The sequence below is a fragment of the Haemorhous mexicanus genome, chromosome 1 (assembly GCF_027477595.1).
Source record: "Haemorhous mexicanus isolate bHaeMex1 chromosome 1, bHaeMex1.pri, whole genome shotgun sequence".
Taxonomy (NCBI): domain Eukaryota; kingdom Metazoa; phylum Chordata; class Aves; order Passeriformes; family Fringillidae; genus Haemorhous; species Haemorhous mexicanus.
This window is the reverse complement of record NC_082341.1, coordinates 84,791,294-84,817,729: the sequence shown is the minus strand read 5'-3', so window position 1 is coordinate 84,817,729 and position 26,436 is coordinate 84,791,294. Positions and strand designations below refer to the sequence as shown.

Here is a 26,436-nt window from a genome sequence, read left to right as displayed (position 1 = left end):
CAAATGAACAAAAAATACAGATGAATCAAAGTTTCTTTAAGTAGTTTCAAGGAGTAGCCCTGGTGTTCTGTCAATATTGACATCTAAGGAGACTGACAAAATTAGGCTGTTGAAACAGCCTATTAGGATGAGGGCCTGCTGTGTTCATTTCTGTTCTTCTGATCACCATTATCATGGAGAAAGGTAATGTAGTTTTAATTGTCAGGACAGTCAATGAAAGACAGCAGCCTAAGGTACCACATTGAAACTAGAAAAATACTGTGTTGCAGTTAGGCAGAAAAGGACTGAAAACATCAAGACAACTAGATGACTGATACCCTGATTCCAATGCCAGTTTTCACAAAATGTGCTTCTCTGGTAGATTATTCCTGTGTCACAAAGGCAGCAGAAACAACCAAAGCCATTTTGCTATGAACATTTTCAGTGAAGACAGTTGCTAATAAGAAAAAAAAAAGAAATTCAAATGGCCTAAAAGCCTATTTTTCAAGTACATCTTTTAACTTGTTAGATGTGCTTACAGTATTTGCACATCTTGAGTCATACCAGCATTTATTATTGCCATTTGTACATAACTAGCATACTCCTAATGAGGAGAGAGAGCAATCTGACTGCTTTTATGGCTTAAGCACCATCATTCACCACATTCAAAAAGGAAGAAGAACAACAATAGTCTCATCCTCTGTGCAGCTCCACTTTTCAAATAATGGGCTTCGATTGTAAGTGATATCTCACGGAAGGCTGTACAGGTGCACAGCTCTAAGAGGACACAACTGCAAGGCATCTTGCTGCTGTGGTGCAAATAAAGAGTGCACTGGCTCGCCTGATACTCATTACTGTAGCAGATGCTTGTCAAGAAAGGCATAACTAGACTATCAGACATCATTTGAAGACTCCACAACTGGCAAGTAGAAAAAACACTGTGATATATCAAACACACACATTCGGCACAAGAAAAAATTAGCATTTTATTGCTGGAATTTTTTTAAACAGAAGAGTCGATTTTCAAAGTAATACAGCACTTTACATAAAGACATAATCACAGACAGTCTGGAAATTGCGCTGTTAGAAACAGTTTATCCTGATCAATGCATTTATTGAAGTGCCAGGTGCTTCTTTAGTAATCCTGGAGGAATATTAGTAAGTGCTGTTAAAAACTCAGTGATAACTGCTCCCAAAATCTTACTTTTAGCATACAGTTTCAGCACAGAGGAAAGTAAATAAGTAATACCCATATTTCATAATAAAATCATCCACAGCCCTTGAATGAATCTGCTGGCATGGACTTCACTGGAGAAATAAACTTTATTTATGCACAATGCTTTATAAAATTGGTTATGAATCTTTATTAGTGACTATTTGCACTAGAAGGATAAATGAGGCTTATTTCAGTCAAAGAGCACAAACGTGCTAATTAATTCCAGTTCCAATCAAAATAATTTGAAATTGAAATAATGAATATTTATGTGGTAAGCTGCCACTAACATGGTGAATCTACTTACTGTCTTTCAACTAAATATCCACTGACTCAAAAAGATATGTTTCTTAAAATTTGGCTTTGATAAAGTATGAGGAATATATAGTATGGCTCTCACCAAAAAATAAAAAAAAAAAAAAGAGTAATCTTTGATCTAGTTTAAACTGTATAAAGTAGGGCTGTAATCGAGACTGATGAATCCAAACAACCAGCCTCCTGCAAACTAATCAGTTAAGCAAGTCACTGTAGTGAAGTTGTGGAAGAGGAAAGCTGGTATGGAAGATTAAACAGTTATCTGGAACTGGATTTCAAATGGAGGCAAAAACCTCATAGCATAGGAGCTTCTGACCTAACAGAACAGCTGTATGCCAAGAAATGTTATGAATAAAAATAAATTCACATGGAATAGAAATACCAGTTATAAAAAGAGGCTTCAAATTCATACTGGGATACAGCTTGCACATAAATCTAAAATACATTCTGAATCATTACATTAGAGAGAAAGAAAGAGAGAGAGAAAAAAAATGCAATTTTCCTGGAAAACTACAAGAAGCTTAAAGTAATTCAAAATTTGATGAAACCATAGGGCTAAAGGAAATAAATTCAGAGAAATAGATAATCCTAATTCTTGGGAAAAACAAACAGAACAAAGTCTTTTTCATCCTGAAATTGACAGAATCTGGGGAATAATAGCAAAACTGCCAATTTGATTAAACAGTTTTCAGAAGCCTATCAAATTTAGATGGCACTATTTGAAAAGTAGAAATGAGATGTATAATCAAGAATGAGAAGTATAATGATCCAGGAAATAATGGATATCTGGTTCTGATGTTTATTAGAGCAAGATATATGGTGAAATTTAAGGGGAGAACATTAAAGACAAAAAATATTTGAGAAGTAACATTTAATGCATTCTCAAGTTATCATGCCTGACCAACACAACATATTTACGTCGGAGGGTAATTCCTTTCTCCACAAAATGTAACAAGCTGACTCAAGTTTAGGTGAACTCTAGCAACCAATTAACGTTCGTGCTCCAGAAAATACTAATCATCAATTAATGCAACTGCTGATTAATAGTGGTGAAAAAAATGGCATTAAGACAATATTGTGGGGAGCCTGTCAACAGGAAAAAAAGCACTGGATTGCAAAGAAGTTGTTAGTGTTTTTCCTGTGAGCCCTGCAAGAAGAAAATTACCTAAATTTGCCTATCATTTAATATTGGAAGGGATTGCAGGAGAAAAGAAGATGAGAACCCAACATGGCAAAAAGACAAATGCCTAATTCAAAGCAAGTTGAATAGAAAGATAACCAGTACAAAATCTTATCAACTGAAATCATGAGATGTTGCTATAAAATGGAGGTCACCTCAGTATATCACTCATTCTTACTCATCTAAGAGACAAAACTGGGTACAGTTTATGAAAAAGTTGAATGCAAGTTTAGGAAAGTCATTTTAGTATGTATGAACAAAATGAGCAGGTTACAAGAGTCACCAGTTGTAATTCTCCTCAAACACTGCATACATTCCTACTTCCAGACATTCAGGATTAGCCTTAAACCAGCATGCAAAAGCAATGCTAGGCTGTCTTAAGCTACTGAGAGCCTGATAGAAAAAGCTAAAGCAAAAAAAAAAATGCTAAAATAGGTCACTTCAACCTATCACAATAGAAAAGGACAAAAGGACTGTGACTGGTGTTCCACACATATATGGGCAAGCCAGAGAAGTTAAAAACGCTACAGAACATTTTTGATACAAGAATAAACATAGTAGCCACAAATAAACCCAAGTCAGAATTTATTTATTCAAAACGCCAACAGGTTGTTCTACAAGGATAGGTTCAACTGAGAATTTGTTCAAGTTAGTGGACGGATTACAGAGTGAGGCCACCTCTCACAATTAACAGCATATAGCAACTCAGGAAGTCCCCTGCAGCTTATCTATTGATGAGTGACAAGTATCCAAAAAACTAGGTATGGAAATATAAGTGAATAATTTCAAACAGCAAAACACAAGCAAAAATCATTATTGAAATCAGCAGTGTTTTTCTTCAGGGAGTTATCCATTCAATCATTGTTTTTAACAGTAGAATCTGGCACCATATTCCAGTTAATGCTGATAGGTTTTACATCATCTTTTTAATAAAATACCTGTACCTTTCCAATTCAGCTTCACATTTTACAGATATATTAAAGTTATTTCTTCCTTTCCAGTATTTCTTTCAGACAGAAATCCATGTTGATTAGTATACATAGTTGACAATTAATTTATTAACTCTTTCATTATAGAAGTATTTTTTTTAATTAACTTCAATATCTTTCTGACAAAGGTCCACATATTTTACCTGAAATACATTTACATTCTTTATCTGATAATCCTTCAAAGTCATTGAACTACTTTGCTCTTGGTAATCATGTAAACAAAAATCTGTTAGTATGGGCTCTTTTGGAAATAGAGGAAAACTTTTAAGGAGGGACTTGTATAAGCAATATATGCACTTCAGCAGAGCCCTTATTCCATAGAACAAGTCTGGAAACCATAGAAAAGAAGCAAAAAAACACCAAACCAATAATTAAAACTTATTGGTAAGTATAAAAAATCAATTTAAACAAAAAGGAAGAAAGAGCACTTGCACTTTTATTAGTCTTCAAAACTTTAAAAAAGTTACAGAGACAGGACAGAAGAGCCCTTGAAATCAAAAATATACTTATTCATAAAATAAATAGGCACTGATTATTTTAATTTTCACAAATTAGGTGACCAATTACCCCCAGCAATTTCATAAGAAAAAGGGATTTAGCAAAACATTAGAAAATATTGTGGGGACAAAAGTGATCAAAAAAGGTTAGAACTAAAAAAGAACAAACATTACAAGGTTAAATCTATGGAATATTATGGGATAATAGGGGTGGCCATCAAGCAAAGCTTAAAACTGTGAGCAGATGGCCCTCTGCTGTTCCATTTGTTCCTTTGCAAACTTTTTTTTTAAACAGCACCTTTTGAGAGGCTCTTCTATCAAATAAGAAACTTTGGAATTTTAGTCCAAAGAGAATATTTCATTTGCTGGAAGGAAGTCTGACACAAATGGAGCTAGTTTAAGGAAAGCAGAAAAAATGCAAGTGTCTGATGCAAGTCACCATTAATGCAACAGCCAAAGAGCTACTCCAAAAAGAGATATTTAAAACGGATAGATGCACCAGAACAGCATTTTTCAACATGTACCTATCACACAGATTAGAAGATCTTGAAAAATGTATCACTAAGGAAAATCGTACTTAGGGCAGTGTTTACTCTGTACTCTAGCAATAAACCAGATTGCACCACCTATCACTGTGGGGTCTTCCAGAGGTTTGCAATTTTAAACCAGACTCAATCCTCAGGTTTCCACAAAGGACAACAAACCCAAAAAGTAATGCCATGAGGGTCAGCAGGTCTTCCTATGGAACTGGAGCATGCTTAGAGACAGAAATCTTTCTGATGATTCATTTAACGTTATATCCACCACTGTGCTAGCTGAGCTGATATGCATACAGCAATTGCCCTTAAAGGCAGAGACAGAAGAAACACCCTCACTCACACCTCATGCCACTTTTTTTTTTAATGTCAAGCAGAACTATCACAAAAACCCCTTAGGTGACATGGACAGAAATACAGAGCAGATAGAAGAACTCCATAGGCTGTCGAACTCATTCTTTAAAAAAGCAAAGCCATTTCTTGTAAAAAAATAATGGTGCAGTTAAAAAAAAAAAAACAAACAGTTAAACACTGGTTTAAACAAACAAACAAAAAACCACTCTTAGCAGAAAACACCTGGCTAGCTATCTCCAAATCACAGATGATAGATAATGTTAGTCTGTGGACAAACACTGAGTTAGCTTAGACTAGAATCTCATAAGTTAACAAAAAAAGAGAGGACAGAAACAAAACAACACTAGTTTCAGAATTACCAAACTGCTTAAAAGAGACCAAATGAATCTTTCTAGGGTTTATGGACTCTTCTCAGCATTCCATACTTTCTAGGAATTCATTTCTATTAGTGTGCTTCCTTACTAAGCACATATCCTTACCTAATCACCTCACAAGGGGAATTAATTTTGCATATTGAAATACTACACATACCTGCTGCAATGCAGAGATGTCAAGCACACCAATATTTTGAATTCCTTGGAGGAACACTGGAAGCTTTTCCATGACATGCTGAACTTTATTGAGAAGTGAACTGATACTAGAAACCACATCCAGTAGCATATTTAATACATTGCCTACCTCAGGCGGTATGTGGACCTTGGAAAAAAAAACCAAAACAGGAAATTCCAGTTAGAAATAAGAGTTAACCTTCCAATGAAGCACCCAAAATTATACAGTCTTTTTCTAAAACTGATTATACAATGTTCCTACAAACCATGTTTAACAAAACTCCTTTTGTTATAACTCCCCGGTTACTCTCAGATTAAGCTGAAGAGAAGTTCTCCATAATTTAATGTTACATCTGGCTTATGACAAAACAGAAATTATTATTCAGAGAACATGTTTACACCTGCAAAGTTGAAGAGAGCTTTCCAACTTAAGATGCTAATAGGATCTGCAACATTCTATCCTTTTAGAATTCAGTGTAAATAGAAACTTTTCCTTCACCACTTTAAAAATGTTCAATGCAATAATTTCATATTTTAAAAATAATTTGTAAGCTAAATTAAATCTAGAAACCACTTTTATTGCTTAATATGACCCCTAAAATAACTAACTTTCCTGCCACACTCTTCCTGTCTTTGAATTTTTCATGTTGAAAATAATTGTGTGCATTTTATTACCTACTTGACCTAAGTTCAATTGGCTGTTTGCTATTTCCACCATGCAAATTTGTCATTATGGATTTTCTCTCTGTTTCCTTTGCTTTCGGGGATTAGTTAGATGATATGATAATACAAACTGATTCATTGTTACCTGTCTATGCAAAATAATAAAACCACTATAATTTCATTATATAGTTTCAGTGCTTCCACTGATAATCTATTTTATCCACCTTTGTCTTCCTACTTTAATGTCTGTGCTTATTCTCAGCCTTACATAGTTAAAAAAAAAATTGAAAGACACCTATTTAAAAAAAAAATCTTATTTTCCAAAAAAGTAGTGAACTTCCATTATAATTTAGGATGAGCTGACAACATTTTTTACTCTTTGCTAGGATTTGATTAGGTTTCTATAGAGATCAGTAGAAACACTCATCAGAATAAACACTAGTTTATTTTATCTTATTTTTTTTTCCCAGGTTTGCAGACAATTCAGGAAGTAATATCTTTTCTTTCCCATCTGGCATCTTTACCTACAGCGGGAAATTGTCTTGTTCTTTTTTTAATCTGCCTAACAGAGCATGCAGCATCCAGAATAAAACATGAAACATCCAGAATACAACCAGACTCCTATGGCTTTAGAACAAACCATCCTTCTTTACAAAGTTATAAGGATATTTCAGCTATTCATGCTCCCATTTTATGTTCTGTCAATCAATTACCCCCAAAAGAACTGACCTAAATGTCTTCTAACTATCCCATTCAATAATTCTGCTCTTAGAGATAAAACCATTACCTCACTGAATACCCATACTGGATTCCAGATTATCTACAGTTATACAGATAATACAGTTGTGCTGTACACATTTGCATCCACAGCGCTATGAATTCTTCTTAGAAAATTGTTTTGTCATTCTTGTGATGAGCTCCTATGCTGATTTTAGTTCAAATATTGTCAGATCAGTCTTCCACTCTCACAAATAATGAAGTGACTAATTGCATGAACTGCAAACTCTGCTGAAGATTATTAAAAATATGTCTTTGACCTCCTGTGTTTTCTGCAAAGCTTTTGTAATTAACTCCTCTGTGATAATTTTCCTGAGGAAGCATTTATCAGACCCATTTTCAACTGTTCTATTTGGGGAGCTAAACAAAGACAAAAAATGCCATATGTCTTCTGTTTGCTTTCATGGAGAAAGAACATCTGAAGAAAAAACATAATTATTAATCTATCTACCTGTAGGTTTCATATTACCTTCCAAAAAAAACCCTTACCTTATAAATGATGTTACGGACATTCAGATTTTGTATAATCAATACAAACATGGTATACAAGTCCAGTGCTGGTAAAGAGCATAATTCTTCCACTACCAGGGAAGTTTTATTGTTTTCAGGGAGCTTTAGCAGCAGGCTAAGTAGTTCTTCATCACACCTTCCAGTTAAAGCTACCGCAAAGGCACTGTAAAGAACCTATCACAATATATGTGTATTAAAATTTTTTCTCCCTGAAATGCATCACCTTTTTTTATGGTCAATAAGGTGAAAATTTGTGTCACAGTAACACAAAAATTTGCAGGCATCAATAGACCTGAAATAATAAACCATACAGCTTTATATCAGATTGCTATGTTCTTACTTTATAAGTACATATAAAAAGATGTACATATAAAAAGATGAAGAATATTTCTTATAAGGATTTTCTTTCATTTTTCACAGGTCAATCATTCATTCTTGAGCATTCATACTATAAGCAGGCATATTTACAATGCTGAGCATACTCCTAGCAGATATACACCTCTGCTGCAGAAACACCTGAAGATCAAAATCTAGTTGTGTGAATCACTGACATCATAAATATGGTCCTTCCTTCTTTCAAAGGACACACAAATGTAACACTTGAGGATGTCTGTATGGCATAATGTCTACTCTCACCCAGCTCACATTTCTCAGTTAAACACTGCTTAAAGGTATTATTTAATAGCAGATAAAGGGACAAATACCTAAGCAGACCCTGGTTGAGGCTATAATAAAACCATCTTGGATAATGGTTTGAAGTGCTTGAAGCTCAGATATCTCAAGAGTTCTTAGTTACACATTCTCAACAAGTCCAGAAAAATTACAAGCTTTTTAGGAGCCTGTAGGAGCCAAAGAAAAGGGCTCCTTTGTACTGCTTAGGGCAAAATCTGCCTCTACCACCTCCACTGAATGCATCTCTTGCTGCTAACAGTACCCAGTCAGGGAGAGGATCTGCAAGACAGTCAGGATATGCAATTTAACTCTTTAATTCCTACAACATTTTATTTTTCAACTTAATAATTAGATTTTTTTGATTTTTATTCCTACAACAGAATTATTCCTTTGTGATCCTACAAGGTTTTCAATGTATTTAAAGAGTCACTTTTTTGCATGTGCATTCAAAGAACAGAATATGAACATAATTCTGCGAGCAGCATAAGATGATACTGATTTGGACTTCTTGCTGGAGAGGAAATTTGACTGTGATGCAATTTGAAATTTATTTCAAATGTGTCTCAGATGTATATCACCATTTCAGTGCAGTTTTAACGCATTCTATGTTTTATCCCCTCAGTTAAGTTCCTCTGAACTTTCCTTGCAGCTTTCTGAGTACCAGAGTTAATCCAAACACCTACACTGAGTAAATGAACAGTTATAGTCTTCAGGTTACAGGTTTTAAGTGATTTCAAATCATTTCATCACGTGGCAATGAGCATGGCCAGCACAAAACATCGTGGCAAATTATGGGTAAATACAATAAGTGCAAAAAATTCCCAGGGTTACTCTTACTGTTCCAGAGGAAAGCACAGTAGTAGTATATAATCACAGAAATATAGGGCTACAATGGGCCTATAGCTATCATTAGGTTATCAGACAGTGGCTTTAGAGACAATAAACATAATGGGCATGCCTAAAATATAGCTCTAGAAAGTAGTTGCGCAGCTTTTATAATTAGTGAGAGACACGGGCCTTTAATGCTCCAGTTGGACTGGGGGAGGATTTAAGCACTAAGCAAACAAAAAATTCTGTATCATTATCCAAATGTGAGATGTGTGTGTATATCTAAGCTCTGCATAAGACTGGTAAAAAGTAATGATGGAAAGTAATTTGACAATTCAGCCAATTAGCACTATTATTCCAAAGGATCAAAGGTGCACTGAATCCCATTTAACTGAATTGCTTTCAGATGATTTCTCTCATTACCATTTAGCGGTATCACAATAACAAGCTAACAATAAAGGCAGTCACACTGCCACAGAAGCAGAAGAACAAATCATCTATAAGTAGTTATGATGGTCTGAACTGCCTTTTTAATGCTGCACTTTTCACCAACAGAGCTTGCAGCGGTTTCTACAAGTGGCGCATCACTGACACCCAGTGGCTGCTTGACTGAGCTGATCAATTTACACCAAATGTGCCCCCAGCTCTTCAACAGACACTAGCAGCAGAAAGAACCTGTTAGGCAGCTGGCATTTCTCATGATTTCAACTGATCACTGGGAGCACAGGGAAAAGCAATGGTAACACACAGCTTTCCCTCAGAAAACTTACTCAAAAGTCAGCACCTCATAGTGAAAGCAAAGCTAGACAGTGGTAAGATAATGTAAGAACAGTGAGGAACAAACAAAGGAATTTAAAATATATATACATAAGACAACTCCATACCACAAGGAGCAGAGGTGGTAAGATACAAAATGGTTTCTCTAGAAACCTGAGGGAGAATCTTTTCTACAATACCAAGACAGCAAAGCTCCAATTCTGCATCAGCGCAAGAGAGTAAAACATTCCTGAAAGTGATGAAGCAGTGCCATTTAGACCAGAGGACTAGTGCTACTATAAATTGATCTCTTAAAGCATCACTTTATTAAAGTCCTAAAACTCCCAAAGTATTTCACGTGGAAGTGATAAGTGAAAATATAAGATTCCACACAAACATGGCTTGTTTTTCTTCAACTGGCACACCATGCTACAGATTAACCCACTAATTTGACACCTCTTTTTGATCTTTTACCTCTGAATGAGAGACACTGGCTTCCAAAAGGGTATTAACAGTTTCTTCAGAAATATTGACAGAAGAACCGATATCCAGCCTCAACTGAGTAATATTTTGCACAAAATCTTTGACTTTCACATCTGGAGGAGAAAGAAAATAGTACCAGCAGCACCAAATTATTAATTAGATTTCCTACAGATTGTATCCTTTTCATTCAATTCACTGTGTGTGACAAAATTGCCTTATGTCAATAGTAGTAATGTAGTAATAAACAGTGTCCCTTTGAAGTTGAAAGAACAAAGAAACAGTTATTGTCCTACAAAATTACACTTATAGAAAAAGTGAAGAAAACTGGAACCCACCATTCACAAGATTAAAATTGTTGAGGAAAGCTGCTACTGGGTTTTCCGACAGTTGTAGCTCCAAATTTTCAGTCACCCTGGAATGATAGCCTTAGTTTCACAAGTTATCAGAATCAAGTCATTGGCATTTTGATGTATAAAGGCAAACATGAACAGTGAAACAGGACAAAAAGAGGCAGTAGGGTCCTACTGTGCTCTGTGTGTACACACTGTGCATGCAGTCAGCACCTCTACAGACCTTCTCATGCAGTATTTGTATGGTGCAGTGGTCATCGTATTTCATGCCTAAATGAGACTGCATATGTAGAGATACACATGTGCAGCTCTACTTATATACATATGTAGAGACAGATTCCCATAATGACTAAGGGCCCTAGCAAGCAGTAGCTTATAGAGAAGGACAGGTCTAGCAATATCTCACTTCCATGTTTCTCACTGAACAGACATTTTTAAAACCTAGAGATACAAATCACTGCAGTTCAGGATGAAAATTCTATCTAATTATGACTTAAGTAATAAAGAGTATGCACACATTAGATATGGTTTTCTCTTCAAAACAGGACAGGAGCCCATGGTGTTTAGGAGCAGCATCTAGGCTCAAGTTCCTCTGTATTATTACTGTAAGTCACAGACACCATTCAAGCCTGTTATGAAAGAAATCCAACAGTCAAACCAGTATAGCAACAATTATAACAATGTCTACTTCCAGCTGATTGCAAATTTGAAACACTCTGTAGTAGCAGCTTTACTTAAAATCTAATGGCTTTCCCCATGCAAATAACTATCAGAAGTTGTTTGGACTTCAATCCCATAAGTTTACAATCACCAGACTGTGTTTCTAACTTTTTGAACTGCTGAACTGATCTGAATGCTTAATATTTCACAGAAAGTATTCAGCTTTTGAGAGGAAAAGCCATATCAAAAGAGCTATAAATAAAAAACTTAGGTATCAAATTTTTGACCTAACTTGAGTCACAGGAAATTGAAAATTTTCTTAGTTGTGATCCAAAGCTGGTGGAGCAGCAAGATCTGCTGCAAGTGCTTGGCAAAAAATGGGAGGGTTTTTAGGAATATTCCTGCAAGCTATTCTATTCCTGCACATTACTCTAAATTACTTAAATATTTTTTTATATTTTATCCACTTAGTTTGAAGTTAAATCAACAAAGCTTAAAAAGACAGTATTTCTCCTGCAATCACTTAGCTTAGAACACAGAAATATGCAGAGAATAACATCGCTAATGATGAGGAGCAATTTGGGGTACCAAAATGGAAAAGGCTTTACATTTGCAGTTGTCTCTGGATGTTCCCCAACATTAGCTGGCATTCACAGTTGTCGCTGCTGGTATTCTGCAAGGCTCCCACAAAGCTCTCCAAAGCACTGAAAAGTTTTTGGTTTATATATGCCATACTCTCACAATCTCCCTTGTTGAAAGCAGTCAAGTATCTTCCAAAATCCTGCAGAACACAGTGATCACATGGTTAGTAAATTCATGAAGTTGTGTTATAGCTAGAAGTAGCAGCTCTCAGCAACTAGATGATTTGTAGCTTCAAATCACAATTTGGGTAAGATACTATTCTCATAGTCATTGTATGATTAACTGAAACTGGAATAAGTGTTTTCAAGAAGCAAGGAATTTTCAAATATTTGAGTTTTGGAAACAATTAGACTGGGAATTTGAACTAGCCTGTCAAGGAGAGTCATCCACTAATAGAAATGCCAACCTTTTAAAATTTGGTTCAAAATTAAATGAGCTGTTCTTTTCCCTTTTTTTTTATTTTAGTCTGATCATTTTTATCTTTTTCCAAAAAAACTTGTTTTGAACATCAGTTTTGATTCAACAAACCAAAACGCCTGGATCCTCATATCCAAAGTTTTTCATGTGTTATGCTCTGTATAGTATGCACTTCTATGTTTTCTCCTGAATACTTACAATTTTGATTTTTCAAAGCTTTTAATATTTGCAGAAGTAGGTCACAGAAGAGTGGTGACTACACAAACACATTTGGCCTGCAAAAGTCTGCTTTTTTGATGCCACTTGTCATTTGTTTAACACATTTGCTGTTTGTATCAGAAAAACGTCAAGGCAGTCAAAGCAGTAAAGCTATTTAATAAAGGGGAAGACAGATTCTATACTAAAAAGCATGACTTTAGTATTTTGTCAGTGTACAGCACACTTGCTTGTGTACACACATGTGTGCTATCTGAAGGTCTGCTTCCAGCTCTGGATGAGTCACTATATGCCAAATAGTACTCTCACCTGCTGGCAATTTCATGCTAAAGAAAAACAGACTGAACCCAACTGGTAATCATAACTGCTATTTTAGCCATAATTATTTTGGCTAAGAAGTTTATTTGTTTCTAGTTTGATTTCACAAATGTTCCTGTGAAGATTTTAAGGTATAAATGTTCTATAACTCACTAAATTAGTAGAATGATGGAATTTAAAGAAATTTAAAATGGGCTGCTTTTTGACATTGATTGACAATCCAATTATCCTAGTTATAGGATTTCTAGTAATTCAAAGTCATACTTACAGCTTGTAAAGCTCACCAATAATTATTTAAGGAATTTCTTCTGGGTATCTCTATCAAAATTATCAGAGCTATACCTATTTAAACCTCAGGTTTGTATAGCCACTGTAGGGACTTGCCATTCAGACAGTGGGGAATAAAAGGAAACTTTCATTAGTTTCCAAAGTTTAATGCATGCTGTAAAGTACACTTGTAAGTGAGGGAATCATTCAGACCTGATAATGATCTTGAACCACAGCAATGCCTTCAAAGACAGCGAAGAGCAAGTGACTCATTAATCCATCTTTACACTTGGTAATGGCACAGAAAATGTTGCTAAAGACAATGGGTTCTGTAAGAGAAAATGTCCAGATTTAATAAGATATAAAACCAACTTGAAATCAAATTTAAATTTAGCCCACAAGTAAGGGAGAGAATTTTTTAAAAGGAAGGAACATCTAATGTGTTAAGGCACAGAGAAATATTGCTAACTAAATTTATCTATCATTTCAGAGGACAAGAAAGGCTGCTTTGATTCAATTTCAGTTACTCTTCTCCATTACATTTTCCTGATCTGTAATAAGATCATCCCTACCTGCTACAGAACCAAAGACCATTTCCTTTTTGCTCCTCATGAGCAAGAAGCTCATAAGTAAGGGCTCATGAACAAGAGCTCATAACTGTGAGAAGCTGAGTATACTAACCACATCTACCTTTTCCTCAGGCATCCCCTGATACTGTTTCCCTCTAGGAACACCTGGGTGCTACTAACCCTCCAGTGAGAAGTAACTTTCAAACCCAAACTACAAGGGAAGCAAAACAGCATTACATAGGCATTTTCCATAGCTTGGGATAATGAACCCATATAGAGTGATAGTATTATCCTCCTGGTCATCCATGGAGACTGTTACTACCCAAGCTTGCAGCCACCATATCCTTGGAAAAAGCCTTCTCCCTGCTGTCTGTCTGCAGTGGGTTTGCAGATGGGATAGTAGCGAAGGAATTTGACTTGACTGCAGAATTCTCATTCAGCACTAAGGTAATCTTCTTGACTATGGGTTTGGTTTTTTCCTTAAGTTTGCTTCTTAAGTCAAGTAGGAAGAATAACAAACACTAAACATTGCTTCAAAAACAAGCAAACCTTGATCTTGCTCATAGAAGACTATTCCGCAAATCAAACCAAATCAAGCAGTTTTCATTTTTTCTCATTAGGTTTCATAATATTTTCTGGAACAAATGAAACATTCCCACAAACAGAGGATTGAAATGAGAATGACAGAAATTCAGTTCCCTAATCTCAGTTCTCTCAATAAACAGATAGTTCTTCAGAGGTCAAGGACAGAACACAGGTACCTGGCTACACAATTGCAGTATCACTTATCCTAGCTCAACAGCACTACTGTTTTACTCTTTGGAACTACATCCATCACAGGAGAGTGGAGAAGACAGTCAAAACTGGGTTGTAATCACATCTTACACTCTTTTGGAAACTAATTTGTCATAAGACATTACAGATTTCATCCCTTGCCCTAGAGGGGCAGGTTAACGTCTCCTAATTCGTCTTTGAAAACAATTCTGGGCATAGTTGGCTAAAATATGAGCTCTGAAAAGCACTGGCTTTTGTTTCCCAAAGAAATAATAATATGAATTTATACTCAGGTCAATATCTATATTGAAAGGTTTTAGCCTTTCTTCATGTGCACAGCATGGGAGCATCTACATAAGGAATAAAACAAGGTAACACATTAAAATTGGAACAATTTGTTGAAGGTGAAGTTTTTCAGCTACAGGTAGCCAATTCACTTGTGTAACAAGGCCAGAAGTGAGAGATGTTACTTCCTTTAAATACTTGCCCCATTTTTCCTTACTGTCAAATACACACTGCCCTGTGGCAAGTCTGGCTCATTAAAAAAACCCCTGTGACCTGACTCAGCTCACTAGCTGAGGAGGAGCAGCAAGATCTCCTGCTTTCTCTGGGATTTTAAGTCTACATGAACACTCCAGAAAGAAATAATCTTTTTGTGTGATCTGTATCAGATTTCTCCGTGTGCCTCTGTTGGTTTAATTTCCAGGCATCAGTATGCTTGCTGTGCTTGGCATCACCCAAATTACCTTATTTGTACAAAAGTTTGCTTAGAGTAAAGCCTTAACTTAACAGCACTAACACATGGGTCCCAGAGTCATTACTGTGGTAACCAACCTGAAAAGATTTTGAGAATATTCAAAATGGTAAATTGCAATTTCTGCAGTAGTACGACACTGTCAGGGTATAAACGTTCCTGAAGAATTTTGCAGATTTTAGATGCTCTGTAGAAATGTCAATAAGAAAACATTATTTTCATTCCACGGGTACCACAGAAAAATTTCAAGTGACAATGCACAAATGCACTCTTCAATGAACCACACAAGGATTTCAGTATTAACAGCTATTACATTTGTTTGAACTATTTCAAAATCAGAATATAATACTTACATGTTAAAAAAATATACCCTAGGAGTGCTAGAAAGATCCTTCACAAAATAAGCAAAATCGTAATAGCGTCAGAAATACTGAGAGCACACAGAATATGCTGGCTTGATGGTAAAGAGCAGATAATCAGCATGTAGGGAAAATAAACCACTTTTCTAGTACTTGCTTTTGATATTTTTCAACAGATTAAGTTAATACTTGACCCTAAAGGACAATGGTTTCATGTATTTACATAAAATTAATCATAAAGGTCAAAATACCACATCACAGCATCAACTTTACAATGCCATTTCTCAGCTGGTTTACGTCAGTAGGACCAGCTGCTCCACCAGCAAGATACCCTAGAGCTGTTTGGAGCAACCAAACAGTTGTGGCTCATTCAATTTTGTTTAAATGCAGCAACTCCAGTCTAGCAGCCTTTCCATTAAGCAAGCCATCAGTAAATCTGAAGCAGTTTCCTCTGCTTCTGAATTACATCTCATCTGAGTAATCAGGCAAATATGACTGTGGGCTCAAGATTCCTTCAGATATCTCATTTGTAAAACTGAACAACTTAACACAATATCCATAAGACATCAACAAATTTAAGTTAAAAAAACTTTGTATAGCTGTATTTGGATATAGGAATAAACCTCCACACATACCACTAAGAATTAGACCCAAGCATTTCTTAACATTTAGCTCCAAAGGTAAAAATGACTGTTGCCTGCCAGTTAGTGAGGGTTCAGTATTCAGACATGCAAGGATTCTAAAACACAAGTATCTTCAAATAATTGTTTCTATAATAGTTCCAAAGAAAACAATTCAAGTATCAATACCTATGACTAAACACATATTGTAAACATAAACTAGACAAAATAATCTGGTCTACACAACATGTACTGATACCAAATAAAGCTGGTCTGAACAACATAAGTTGGAACAAATCTGAAATTAAACACTAATTAACTTAATAAAAGTTATGATTGACCTGTTCATAAACAGAGAGCCCTTCTGTCATTGTCGGCACATTTCCCAAAATGAGTACATGGAAAACACTTACCTCAGTTCTGCCATTACATCCTTATGCAAATTCATTAGTAAGAGTTTAATTTTATTCCTGTCATGTTCTGCAGCGGACTGAAATATTATTTGCAAAATCTCTTGCATGATCTCCAGAGTTCTGCTTTGGGACTGAGTAGAAGTGTCTCTATACGGTGCATTATAAAAAAATGAATCAATGAAGTCAACTTTATGAAGTTCAGTATTGTTTCTATGCAAAGCTTCTTCTACAACATCAAGATCAGCAATTATATGAAGGAGGCTCTTTAGCAAAACTGAAAAAGTGGGGTGAGTATTATTCAATTTCTCTCTGCTAAAATGACTGTCACCAAACAACATACCAGTATAGTCCTTCTTAGTCTTGTTTTGGAATAGCTCCAGAAAGGCAATAATATTTTTGATGGCCAGCAGTAGGTCATTTGATGAACTTTCATTAGTCATAAGGAGAATTAGAGTATGCATTATTTTAGAATAATTTTTATCGTTACACTCGCATAGAATTATATTCACAATGTCTTGTAGATCTTCAAAATTTCTTGATATGGCTTCTACAGACGGCATCTTAAACTGCTCTAGTAAAACATCAGGAGTCATTGAAGAGGACTGTCCAGTGGCCAACTTTAGTAATTGAAACTCTTGATCTATCACCACAAGTAAGTGTCTAACACTAAAATTCGCCAATAAATTTTCTATGCTTGTAACTACAGGAAACAAGAAGTTCCCAAAGTTGTCAATTATACTGAGGTTCCCACTTAGAGCTGATATTGTCATAAGCATTGTGTGTGTCTGGTTTCCAACAGATGACAGGGTCATTAAAGGCTGAATTACAGAAAGAAAAGAAAGGACAGTTTCAGTATTCAGGAGTCTGGAAACTTCACTGGTCATATTCTTAACATTAGTAAGAACACTCTTAAGTGGTGTTCTTGACTCTCTGTTCCAACTTAGGCCACCATAAAGATTATCCAGCTGTTCAAGAAGCCTTTTGGCCATCTCCATTTCTGACACTGAAATGCTGCCCAGAGTTTCTATGATTTGTAAAGCCATTTCACTCTTTAGTGTGGAGGAACAATTGATTGCATGTGTGCTATTCACCTGCAGTGGCACAGCATAAAGGGATAGTGCATTCCAAAAATCTAGCAGCTCTTTGAGAACTGAGCTATTTATATGATGGAGCTCAGAAAACTTCAAAATTATAGAGTTCCATTCTTTAATCTGATGAAAAAAGCAGGTCAGATTACGAGTGATATCCATCTGAATGTCCTCCATAGAACAAGTGAAACTGTCATCCAGAGTGATGAGTTTAAGCTCCTTAATGACTTCAATGACTGCATTGTAATGAAGAGTAGAATTGGCGTGCACCAAATCACAAGGTTCAACAGTGGCATCATTCTGAGGTGTTGCTGTTGTGAGAGTCCAGCAGAATGCTGCAGAAAAACAAACAAAGGCCTCTCCAGGTTCATCGGAGATGTCTGCCAACATCTCCAGCAACGTTAGAAGATCTTCTACTTGGTTAGAGAACTCCTCATCAGTAAACAATGGCATTTTTTCTTCCTGAGTCAGTATGAAAGCATATATTTCAGCTAGTGCTTCTGTAACATTTCCATGAGCCAATCTTTCTGTAAGGCTGACAAGATCAAAGAGGAGGTTGAACGCATCTTCTGTATTGTAGAGCTCATCGTGTTCAAAAAGCTGTGTTATTTGGTGTACACCAGTCAGGTTCCAGTAACATGATATGTTCTCAAATGCATCCCACCAGTCTGTTAAGGTACCTAACCCAGAGTTCTCAAGGTTAAAAGGTTTTATATTTTTAAAGAAATTTTCTAGGTTCTCCTGGACCTGTTTGAATCTACTTATCAAAAACTCAACATCCATGTTTCTCATGTTTTGTACCAAGGCAACCATATGCTTTAGAAGCTCCTTTTCATCTCTTAATGGAAAGTCAACAAAAGTTGGAGACTTGAAAATTTCAAGTGCCTTCCTTACCAGTTCAATATTCAGACCTGCTGTTTCTATCAGTTTCTGAGGAAATGTTTTGCGTTCATTTTGCAAGTTTGAGTCAAGTTTTCTAATCATATATTGATAGAACTCCATCAGAAAACTGATATTTTTCCAATGCAAGGAAGGTTCAAACTCATTGTCCAAATGAGAGGAGCTGTTTTCTTGGAATTCAAAACTTTTATTTTTCAGAAGACTTTGGATTTCTGTCAAGAGTTCCACTGATATAAGTGAAATGTGGTGAAAAGGATTAAGGAGCATTCTTGAAGTCCTGTTGAAACCATGGGTTGACTGACTAAAATGGGTCTTATTTGACATATACAATGAGCTCCCAACCAAATCACTGATAACAGTTTGTATTTGTTCTCCAGAATTATTTAAAAATTTAAAAATAAATTCAAGCACATTATTGTCATATTTTACATAAAGTTCAGGGAGAATAAATTTCAAAGTTTTTGCTATGATATTGAAATAAACACTTGCACAAATCACATCAGAACCACCTAGGGAACATTCAGGGAGCATCAAATTAAAAACCAAATTAACAAAGTCCATCACATTCATTAGCTTAGCATCTGTCTCAGCATTTCCCAGAGATTGTAGAAGAAATAAAATATGTTTTGCACTTTCAAGGTGGGAAGGTGACTTGTATTTTTCAGTGAAATTACTTAAACTATATATCCATGTGTTACAATCCTCTGCTTCATCCATTGTACTATGAAAGTTTAAAAAAGAGTTAAGATGAGATGAAAAATTTGTTTGCAAGTAACTTATGTTTTTCAGACTATTACCCCAAATTAATTTGGTAATATTCTGGAAAATGCTGATACAAATAATATATTTGTCTTGAGGTACACTTTTTAAAAAAACAGACGTGTCATTTATCTCAGTGAGAATAATTTCAAGTTCCTCTTGGGAGAGCTTAAGAATAGTAGAAAGGGAATTTTCAATGGAAAATACACCATCAGCCTTAATTTCTCCCTCAGATCCTCCTGAGATGAAAGCATCAAGCCAAGAATTCAAAAACTCTTCATTAACAATCTTATGTAAAGATTCCTGCATTTTAGTTATCACAGCTCCTATTGTCTCTAAAACACTTTCTAAACTGCTATCTTTAAGCAAGTTTGTGACTTCAGATGCATTTTTAATTACCCTTTGAAGATTAACAAGGAAAGCCTCAAAATCTTTCAAGTCATTTAAATTGCCATGTTCCTGAAATGCAGCTTTTAAAAGCTTCATTGCTGCTCCTGTAGCTTCAACAATAGCCATAGCTGTAGTATTGCACAGTTCATCTTGAGTTACATTTAAAAGGTTTTCAGAGAGATAGGCCAAATCCTCTCTTAGGCAGACAAAAAATGTTGAATTCATATTTAAGATTTCTGATGCTTCTTCAAAAATCTCTGTCCATGCTTGAAGCCATGTAAAAGTGCAGTGCAAAGCAGAAGGCACACTTACGTTATCTCCCCAGTTTGTTACAGACAGGACACTGTCCAATGGAAGCAGAAGTAAGTCATAAATCTCTGCTGAATGTTCTACTGAACTCATGTTTGCTAGATAAAAATCAGTGCACCCATTATTTACCAAGCATCCTGGAGAGAGATCAAGAAACTCTTCCAAATAACATAAGAGAGCTGTTTGGAGCTCTTCATCTATAAATAAAGTTTTAAGGCTGCTCAGAATGTCATAAACAACTTGTATATCTTTTTTTCCACTCTGCGCAAGAAACTGTGCTTGAAACTCTGTATAGTTGTAAATTAATAGTAATTTTTCACAGAGAGACTTACTGGTGAGGTTCCAGAGAAGATCAAAAGTTTCAAACAGAAAGTCAAAAACTAGTTCCTTATTTTGCAAATCATGCCATACTTGAGAAGATGACATACTTTTTGAAGCCTCATAAAGAAGTTTTAACAGAGTGTTATTGCTTTTAATATTCAAAACCAGATCATCATTATGGTACAGAGAGAAAATTTTTGGAACAAGTGAGGCCACAATTGTACTGTTTAATTTTTGGATATTTTTGAAGAAATCATGCACAATTTCTCCTAATTCTTGTACCTTATACATAAAAGTTGCATTGGAGAGAAATAAAGAGGAGGTATTACTCACTCCAGGAATTGTGCTAAATGAGACATTGACATGATCACCAGACAATGATCCAACTTGATAGGGACTTCTTTGGAAGTGTTCACTTAACTGTTTTAAACGGTCCAAAGCGGTAATATTTAATTCTGGCCAATCAGCCAGGATCTTTTTAAGCAACACCATACTTCTGTTATAGATTTTATTTTCTGTAATGGAAGATAAAATTCTAGATAAGGTCTCAATTACCTCTTCCTCTTCTACTTGACTCGAGAGAGATAGCCTAGAATATAGTTCATTGAATACAATTTCCACTATATGCCAGAAAAGCTCTGCCTTCTTTTTTGTCCAAATGCTCTGAAGATGCTGGAAATTTTGTTGTAGGTCATTATGGAGTTCAGAAACTGCAAGTGAGAAATTTGTAGCAGATTTCTCCCCCTCAGCAAAATTTTTTATCCATGTAATTGCATTATTCAAGGCATTTTCAATTAGAGACTTGTTTGAAGAAACTGAGAAGTCAAACATTATAATTTTCTCTATGACTTCCACAAGGTGAAAAAGATGATCTATTTTGTTTTCACCAGAAATCCCTAAGTTTTCTTCTGTCTTCAAAAACTCTTTGAAAGTTGTCAAAATCCTGAAAAATTAATCATAAGTTTTTTTCTTGTTAGTTACCTAGTAGGTAGCCAAGAATTTTTAACTATATATTATTTAAATTTTAGAATCTAGGTTTATTTACTTAATTAAAGGGAATTCCAAATATAATTTAAATAGCAGTCACAAATTAATCAACACAAAATCTGAATTAGCAATATTTCACAATTGTTTTTGGTTTCAAAAAATGTGGAAAAAGGAAAAAAATTACTGAAAAGTCATTAAAATCAAAACCTGAATGTAGACAGCAGTTAAAGAATTGTGCATTTATCAGTACTTATAATCAAGCTTGCAAGCCACAAAGAGTCCAACACTTGAGAGTACATCACATTTTCATCTGCTGAAAAGAACAAAGATTTTATGTTCCACAGACTAACTATTTTAGAGAAAGGAATGTGTCAATATAATCGATCAAAACCTCTAATTTTCCAATTATTCTAAAGAATTTTTTGTTTTCTCATAATTATTGAAAGTTAAAACATTCCAATGGCAGCTGAATACTGCCATTTTAATATCTACAAAAACATGAAATCACAGTGAAATTGGAATGCACCCAGTGATGTTTCTATTGTGTCAGTAATATTTATCTAAAGAAAAAACAACTACTAGCTCTGTAAGACTGGTCAAGAGGAGGTGCATGAAAAAAAGTTTTAAATGTAGAGGCCTCAAGCTGAAAATATCTTCTCCTTAAATATATTGTCATTCTCTCCAGACTCTGCAATCAACAGAGGTAGAGCACAAAAACATTGTGTGCTGCAAACATATGGATAAAACTGCTAAAAAAATACTCTGTTGTTGCTTACAACTGCAGCAGTGCAGCTGTTTCCTTTTATAAATTAGAACCAGATTTCAAGACACCCTACTAAATTTTTAAACAATTTGACTGCAATCTCTCTCTTACTAGTTGATAATGGAATCTCTCTCTTACTAGTTGCCAAATAATTACAAGCAATGAGAAACAGGCCAATATTATAACTCCCAGAATCGATGCAAGTCATCCAGTGTGCCATTAGAAAGAGGGAAGTGTCAGCTCCTGTGCTGAACCATAGACCTTTCTTGAGCCTCTGCCAACTCTGACAAACATTAACTCCCTTTATGTACAGCTTAACTCCTCTGTAGAACCTTCCAGAGCAGGAATATTTGAACAGCTTGACAAAACATATAATTCTTAATAAGTCCAGGGCTCACAGCCAAATCTTCACATAAAGTGTTTACATTTGCATAAAGTCATGAACCAGAGAACTTAAAACTGTAAGGAAAGCTCAAAAACACCAAAAGAAATCACAGACTCAGAGTGCCCTAGATGAGATTGCAAATTACGTATGTACAACTAATTCTATGTGTTTAAAATTCTTATTTCCATAGGCTGTAGCTGTTGATGAAGGCATCTGTTACAAGATCTCCTGCACAACTGAGCCGACCTCTACAATAAAAATTCTAAATATTTCGCATGCACTGGACTTGCTATACATGAGAAGTATTACTGAGTCACACCAACTACTTGGGGGAATTCAACTTTGTTTGCAGAACAAGATAATGAATTCATGTCCTAGTTCAAAACACCAATTATCCACAGCTGCTGATTCCTGTGAGTCCTGATCATGTAGTAGTCATGTCCTCTGCTGAACCTGTAGGAAGCTATATTCTGAAGCATGAACTTAGTTTCTTTTCCAGAATATGTAAGTATCAGCACAATTATTTGACTGTACACCAGGTTTTGAACTACAGAATAAAAAATAAAATCACAAAACAGACAAAAAGAGACATCAATTAAATGCAAAGTAAAACAAATATTCAGGTTGATCTAATTTTATAAGACAAGTTTTAGAAAGATAAGAGTAACTTACCAATGAGATGAAACATATCCTTCTGAAAAATAGGCATCTGATTTCTCATTCCATTGCTGGATCAGGGTATTTATCTCTGAAAAAAGTTTCCTGTCTTCCCTGTCATCTAGAAATTCAGACATTAAATCAGCCATGATTCTTCTAAGTTCCGAAAAGAAATTCTGAGAGAGACTGCTGCTGTCAAGCCATTGCTCAAGTACCTAGTGGATTGAATGCAAAACAGAACATCTCATTAATCAAAGCTTTCTTACTTAGGCAGTACACAGAATTTGCATGTCTTTAAAAAATTTACACAATCAACTATGATACCAAAATTTCTCCCTTACAACCTGTCTAGACTCTGAAATGACTGATGTGACAAAGGTTGATTTTCAATACGGTTTTGACTGACATACAAGTTGGCAATGTAACAGGCTACAGCACATGGACAACTGACATACTACCTGGTGCTGACCTTGCCTAAAGACCCAGGAATGGAAAAAAGATGGACTCAGGCTGAAATCAACCAAAAGCTGACCTCCACAGCCAATTACTCAGGCTTCTTTTACCAGACTTCTGCCTACACTGACAATTTGATGGAAGATAGCAGCCTTAACATTTTTGGCGTCCCATAACACAGTGATTATGAAGAAGCCTGCATGCTCCCAGTGCGTAGCCCAGAAATGAGCATAAAAAGGCCTGGCCAAAACTGCTGACTGCTCTCCTTTGCTTCACCATTACCTTTCTTTTAGATGGCGAGTGAATATAACTGATTTACTCTGAGATATTCTGTTCACCCAGATAATACACAGTGGCCAGCAGCTTATAGTATTTCTGGGTCCCATAAGATCAACCCATGCTAAGAGTTTAAAATCATGACTGAAATTATCACTGGATTTTCCAACATAGAAATTGGTGCATTAGTTTTGGCAATCACGTTGAATTATTACCTCCTGCTTCATACTTCATCATACAGCAGGGAAACCTCAAAGATTACATTTTTGAGGAAATACACGGGAAGCTCTGCATGTTTCCTTTACATAATATAACAAACATCTCCAGAGCAGCTTGATACATAATTCTTCTTTTTTTAATGGAGAAAAATATGATGTTTCAGTATAAAAACAAATACCAGCGTTAAGGTAGCTAGGTGTTCTTCTCAGGAAACAGCTGAATATTTCATTCTTTTGTCCATGCAACTACACATATGTCATTACAGAGAATGCATGGGAAGATATTCTTCTAGATCAGAATTTTAAGATGCTCTACTGGAGATTTACTCTTATCTTGCTTAGGCCACCATTGCCAGAGACAATGAGGGGAAAAAATAAATTAATTAATTATATATCAGTGGAGGTGTCTAGTCAATTTTCAGTTTTGTTCAACATTCAATCTCAGGTGGAACAATAAGCAATTTCTTCCAACAGGTCTCTGCATTGCAGTATATTTCATGACATTCCCTATTACTTTTCAAATCTGAATCTCCAATAATGAGAAAATCTGATTAAGTGGACACATGATGATAGATTATACTTCCACTGTAATGATTCTTTATGAGGATTATTTCTTTTTATTAGCAAGTACTTTAAAGCAATTTTATAGATAACTTATATCTTTTAACTGAGTTACTACTGACAACCTAAGTGCAAAAATTAGGAATTCAAACTATTAACTTAATTAAGTTACCCGTGCATAGAGTTTGAACTTGCTGACAGCATGAACAAGATACAGTTTGGCCTCATGCTGTGCAGAATTACAGCTGTCTCCATTATTCTCCTTGTTTGCTTCATCTTCTGGGACAACAGCCAGAGCAGAGCACACAAACTGCTCCAGTGTCTCTCCTGTGGGAATCTGGCAAGGACACAAGTAATTGATGAGTATTTCAAGAGCGTTGCTGAGTGTTAGCTCTATCAACTTACTTATCTAGTGAAAATAAGAATAACACATAGCCTCTTCAGCAAGAACAAAGCCCATTTAACCCAGCCTCACATTTCCAGGCACCTACTTCAAAGTACTCCACTTGCAGGCTGCTGTATAAAATACTAGTGGCCCCATTAAGATGCTCATACAGCAGAATGATGAGACTTGTCTATGCAAGGAATTTTCACCTTGTAGCTACGCTTTTGTTGCTACTTCTACAGTAATTTGCAGGCTGGCACTGCACTAACTTGACTATGCTACATTACCCTTACAGTAGAATAACTATATTCAAACAACTTCAAAAGTATAAAAATTACTGATACAAAAAGCACTTGGTCCAATAATGCATCTCAACCAGTCATTACATACAGCAGACTAGTTTTAAATTGAGGTAAGTGGGTTTCAAGAGAGTGGCCAAGACAACAGAATTTTTTCCTCATGGACTAATTTTTAAATACTGCTATCAATGATTTAATATTCCCAAGCCAATAAATTGTGATGAATAATTAAATATTCCCAAGACTGTAATTATCAAAGCTTACAAAAATAATGTCACACATTTTAATTCTGGTATTGCCTTTCTGATATACTTTATATCCTTGCTCCTTTCAACTTTGACCAGAGAATTCATAAAAAGTTTTGCAGGTTTTTTGACTCCAAACAAAATGGGGTGTTAGGTACAGAATTGAAGGGCTCCAAACAAACATTATCCAGGCTTCTTCTTTCATAGTTTTTGATGGTCTTCAGTGTTCTAACAAAAGCACAAAATATTGAGATACTTGTTTAAATAGTTACCCAAGTGCCTGGGATTTCACAATCAACCACAGATACAAAGCTGCAGTTGAATGCAGTTCATTTGATCAAAAAGGCCATCACTGATAATTCATTAAAAGGCCATTCAAAAATCAAGGAGGTTTTCTTTTATAATTTATCCATTTGTTTAAATCTGCTATTTTTACAATGAACTTTTTTGGCGTATAAATCTAAACTGTACTGCTCTACAAAGAACAAACAGATTTCACATAAATGCCAACATGTTCTATTAAAGAAAGGTGGACTTTTGCACAAATTCAAAAGTTGTTTCCAGTTTTCTGCAGTCAAACCAGACCACCATGACAGACAGATTTGGTCTAGCGGATAGGTTAGAATGCTCTATCTCAAGAAAGAGATTTTCTTCTAGATATGATGCATCACTAGGATATTTGATTAAGCACCACTGAGACAACTCAGTCTAGTACATTCATATCAAGATTGCACAACTGAGAAGAAAGGACTCTTGATCTCCCTCAGTTTACACAGAGAAG

The 26,436-nt window shown here is 35.5% G+C and overlaps 1 protein-coding gene across 1 annotated transcript in view; it reads right to left on the bottom strand.

Moving 5' to 3' along the window:
• Positions 1-26,436, bottom strand: part of ABCA13 (ATP binding cassette subfamily A member 13) — a 168,221-nt gene that overhangs the window by 121,655 nt on the left and 20,130 nt on the right. Inside the window, exons 9-18 of the mRNA XM_059852346.1 lie at positions 24,899-25,063; positions 23,234-23,433; positions 16,660-21,369; positions 15,348-15,454; positions 13,384-13,499; positions 11,919-12,091; positions 10,636-10,712; positions 10,292-10,413; positions 7,541-7,735; positions 5,595-5,759 (exon numbers count right to left, since the gene is read on the bottom strand). Of these exons, the coding sequence (XP_059708329.1) occupies positions 5,595-5,759; positions 7,541-7,735; positions 10,292-10,413; positions 10,636-10,712; positions 11,919-12,091; positions 13,384-13,499; positions 15,348-15,454; positions 16,660-21,369; positions 23,234-23,433; positions 24,899-25,063 (6,030 nt within the window). The remainder of the gene's footprint in view (positions 1-5,594; positions 5,760-7,540; positions 7,736-10,291; positions 10,414-10,635; positions 10,713-11,918; positions 12,092-13,383; positions 13,500-15,347; positions 15,455-16,659; positions 21,370-23,233; positions 23,434-24,898; positions 25,064-26,436) is intronic.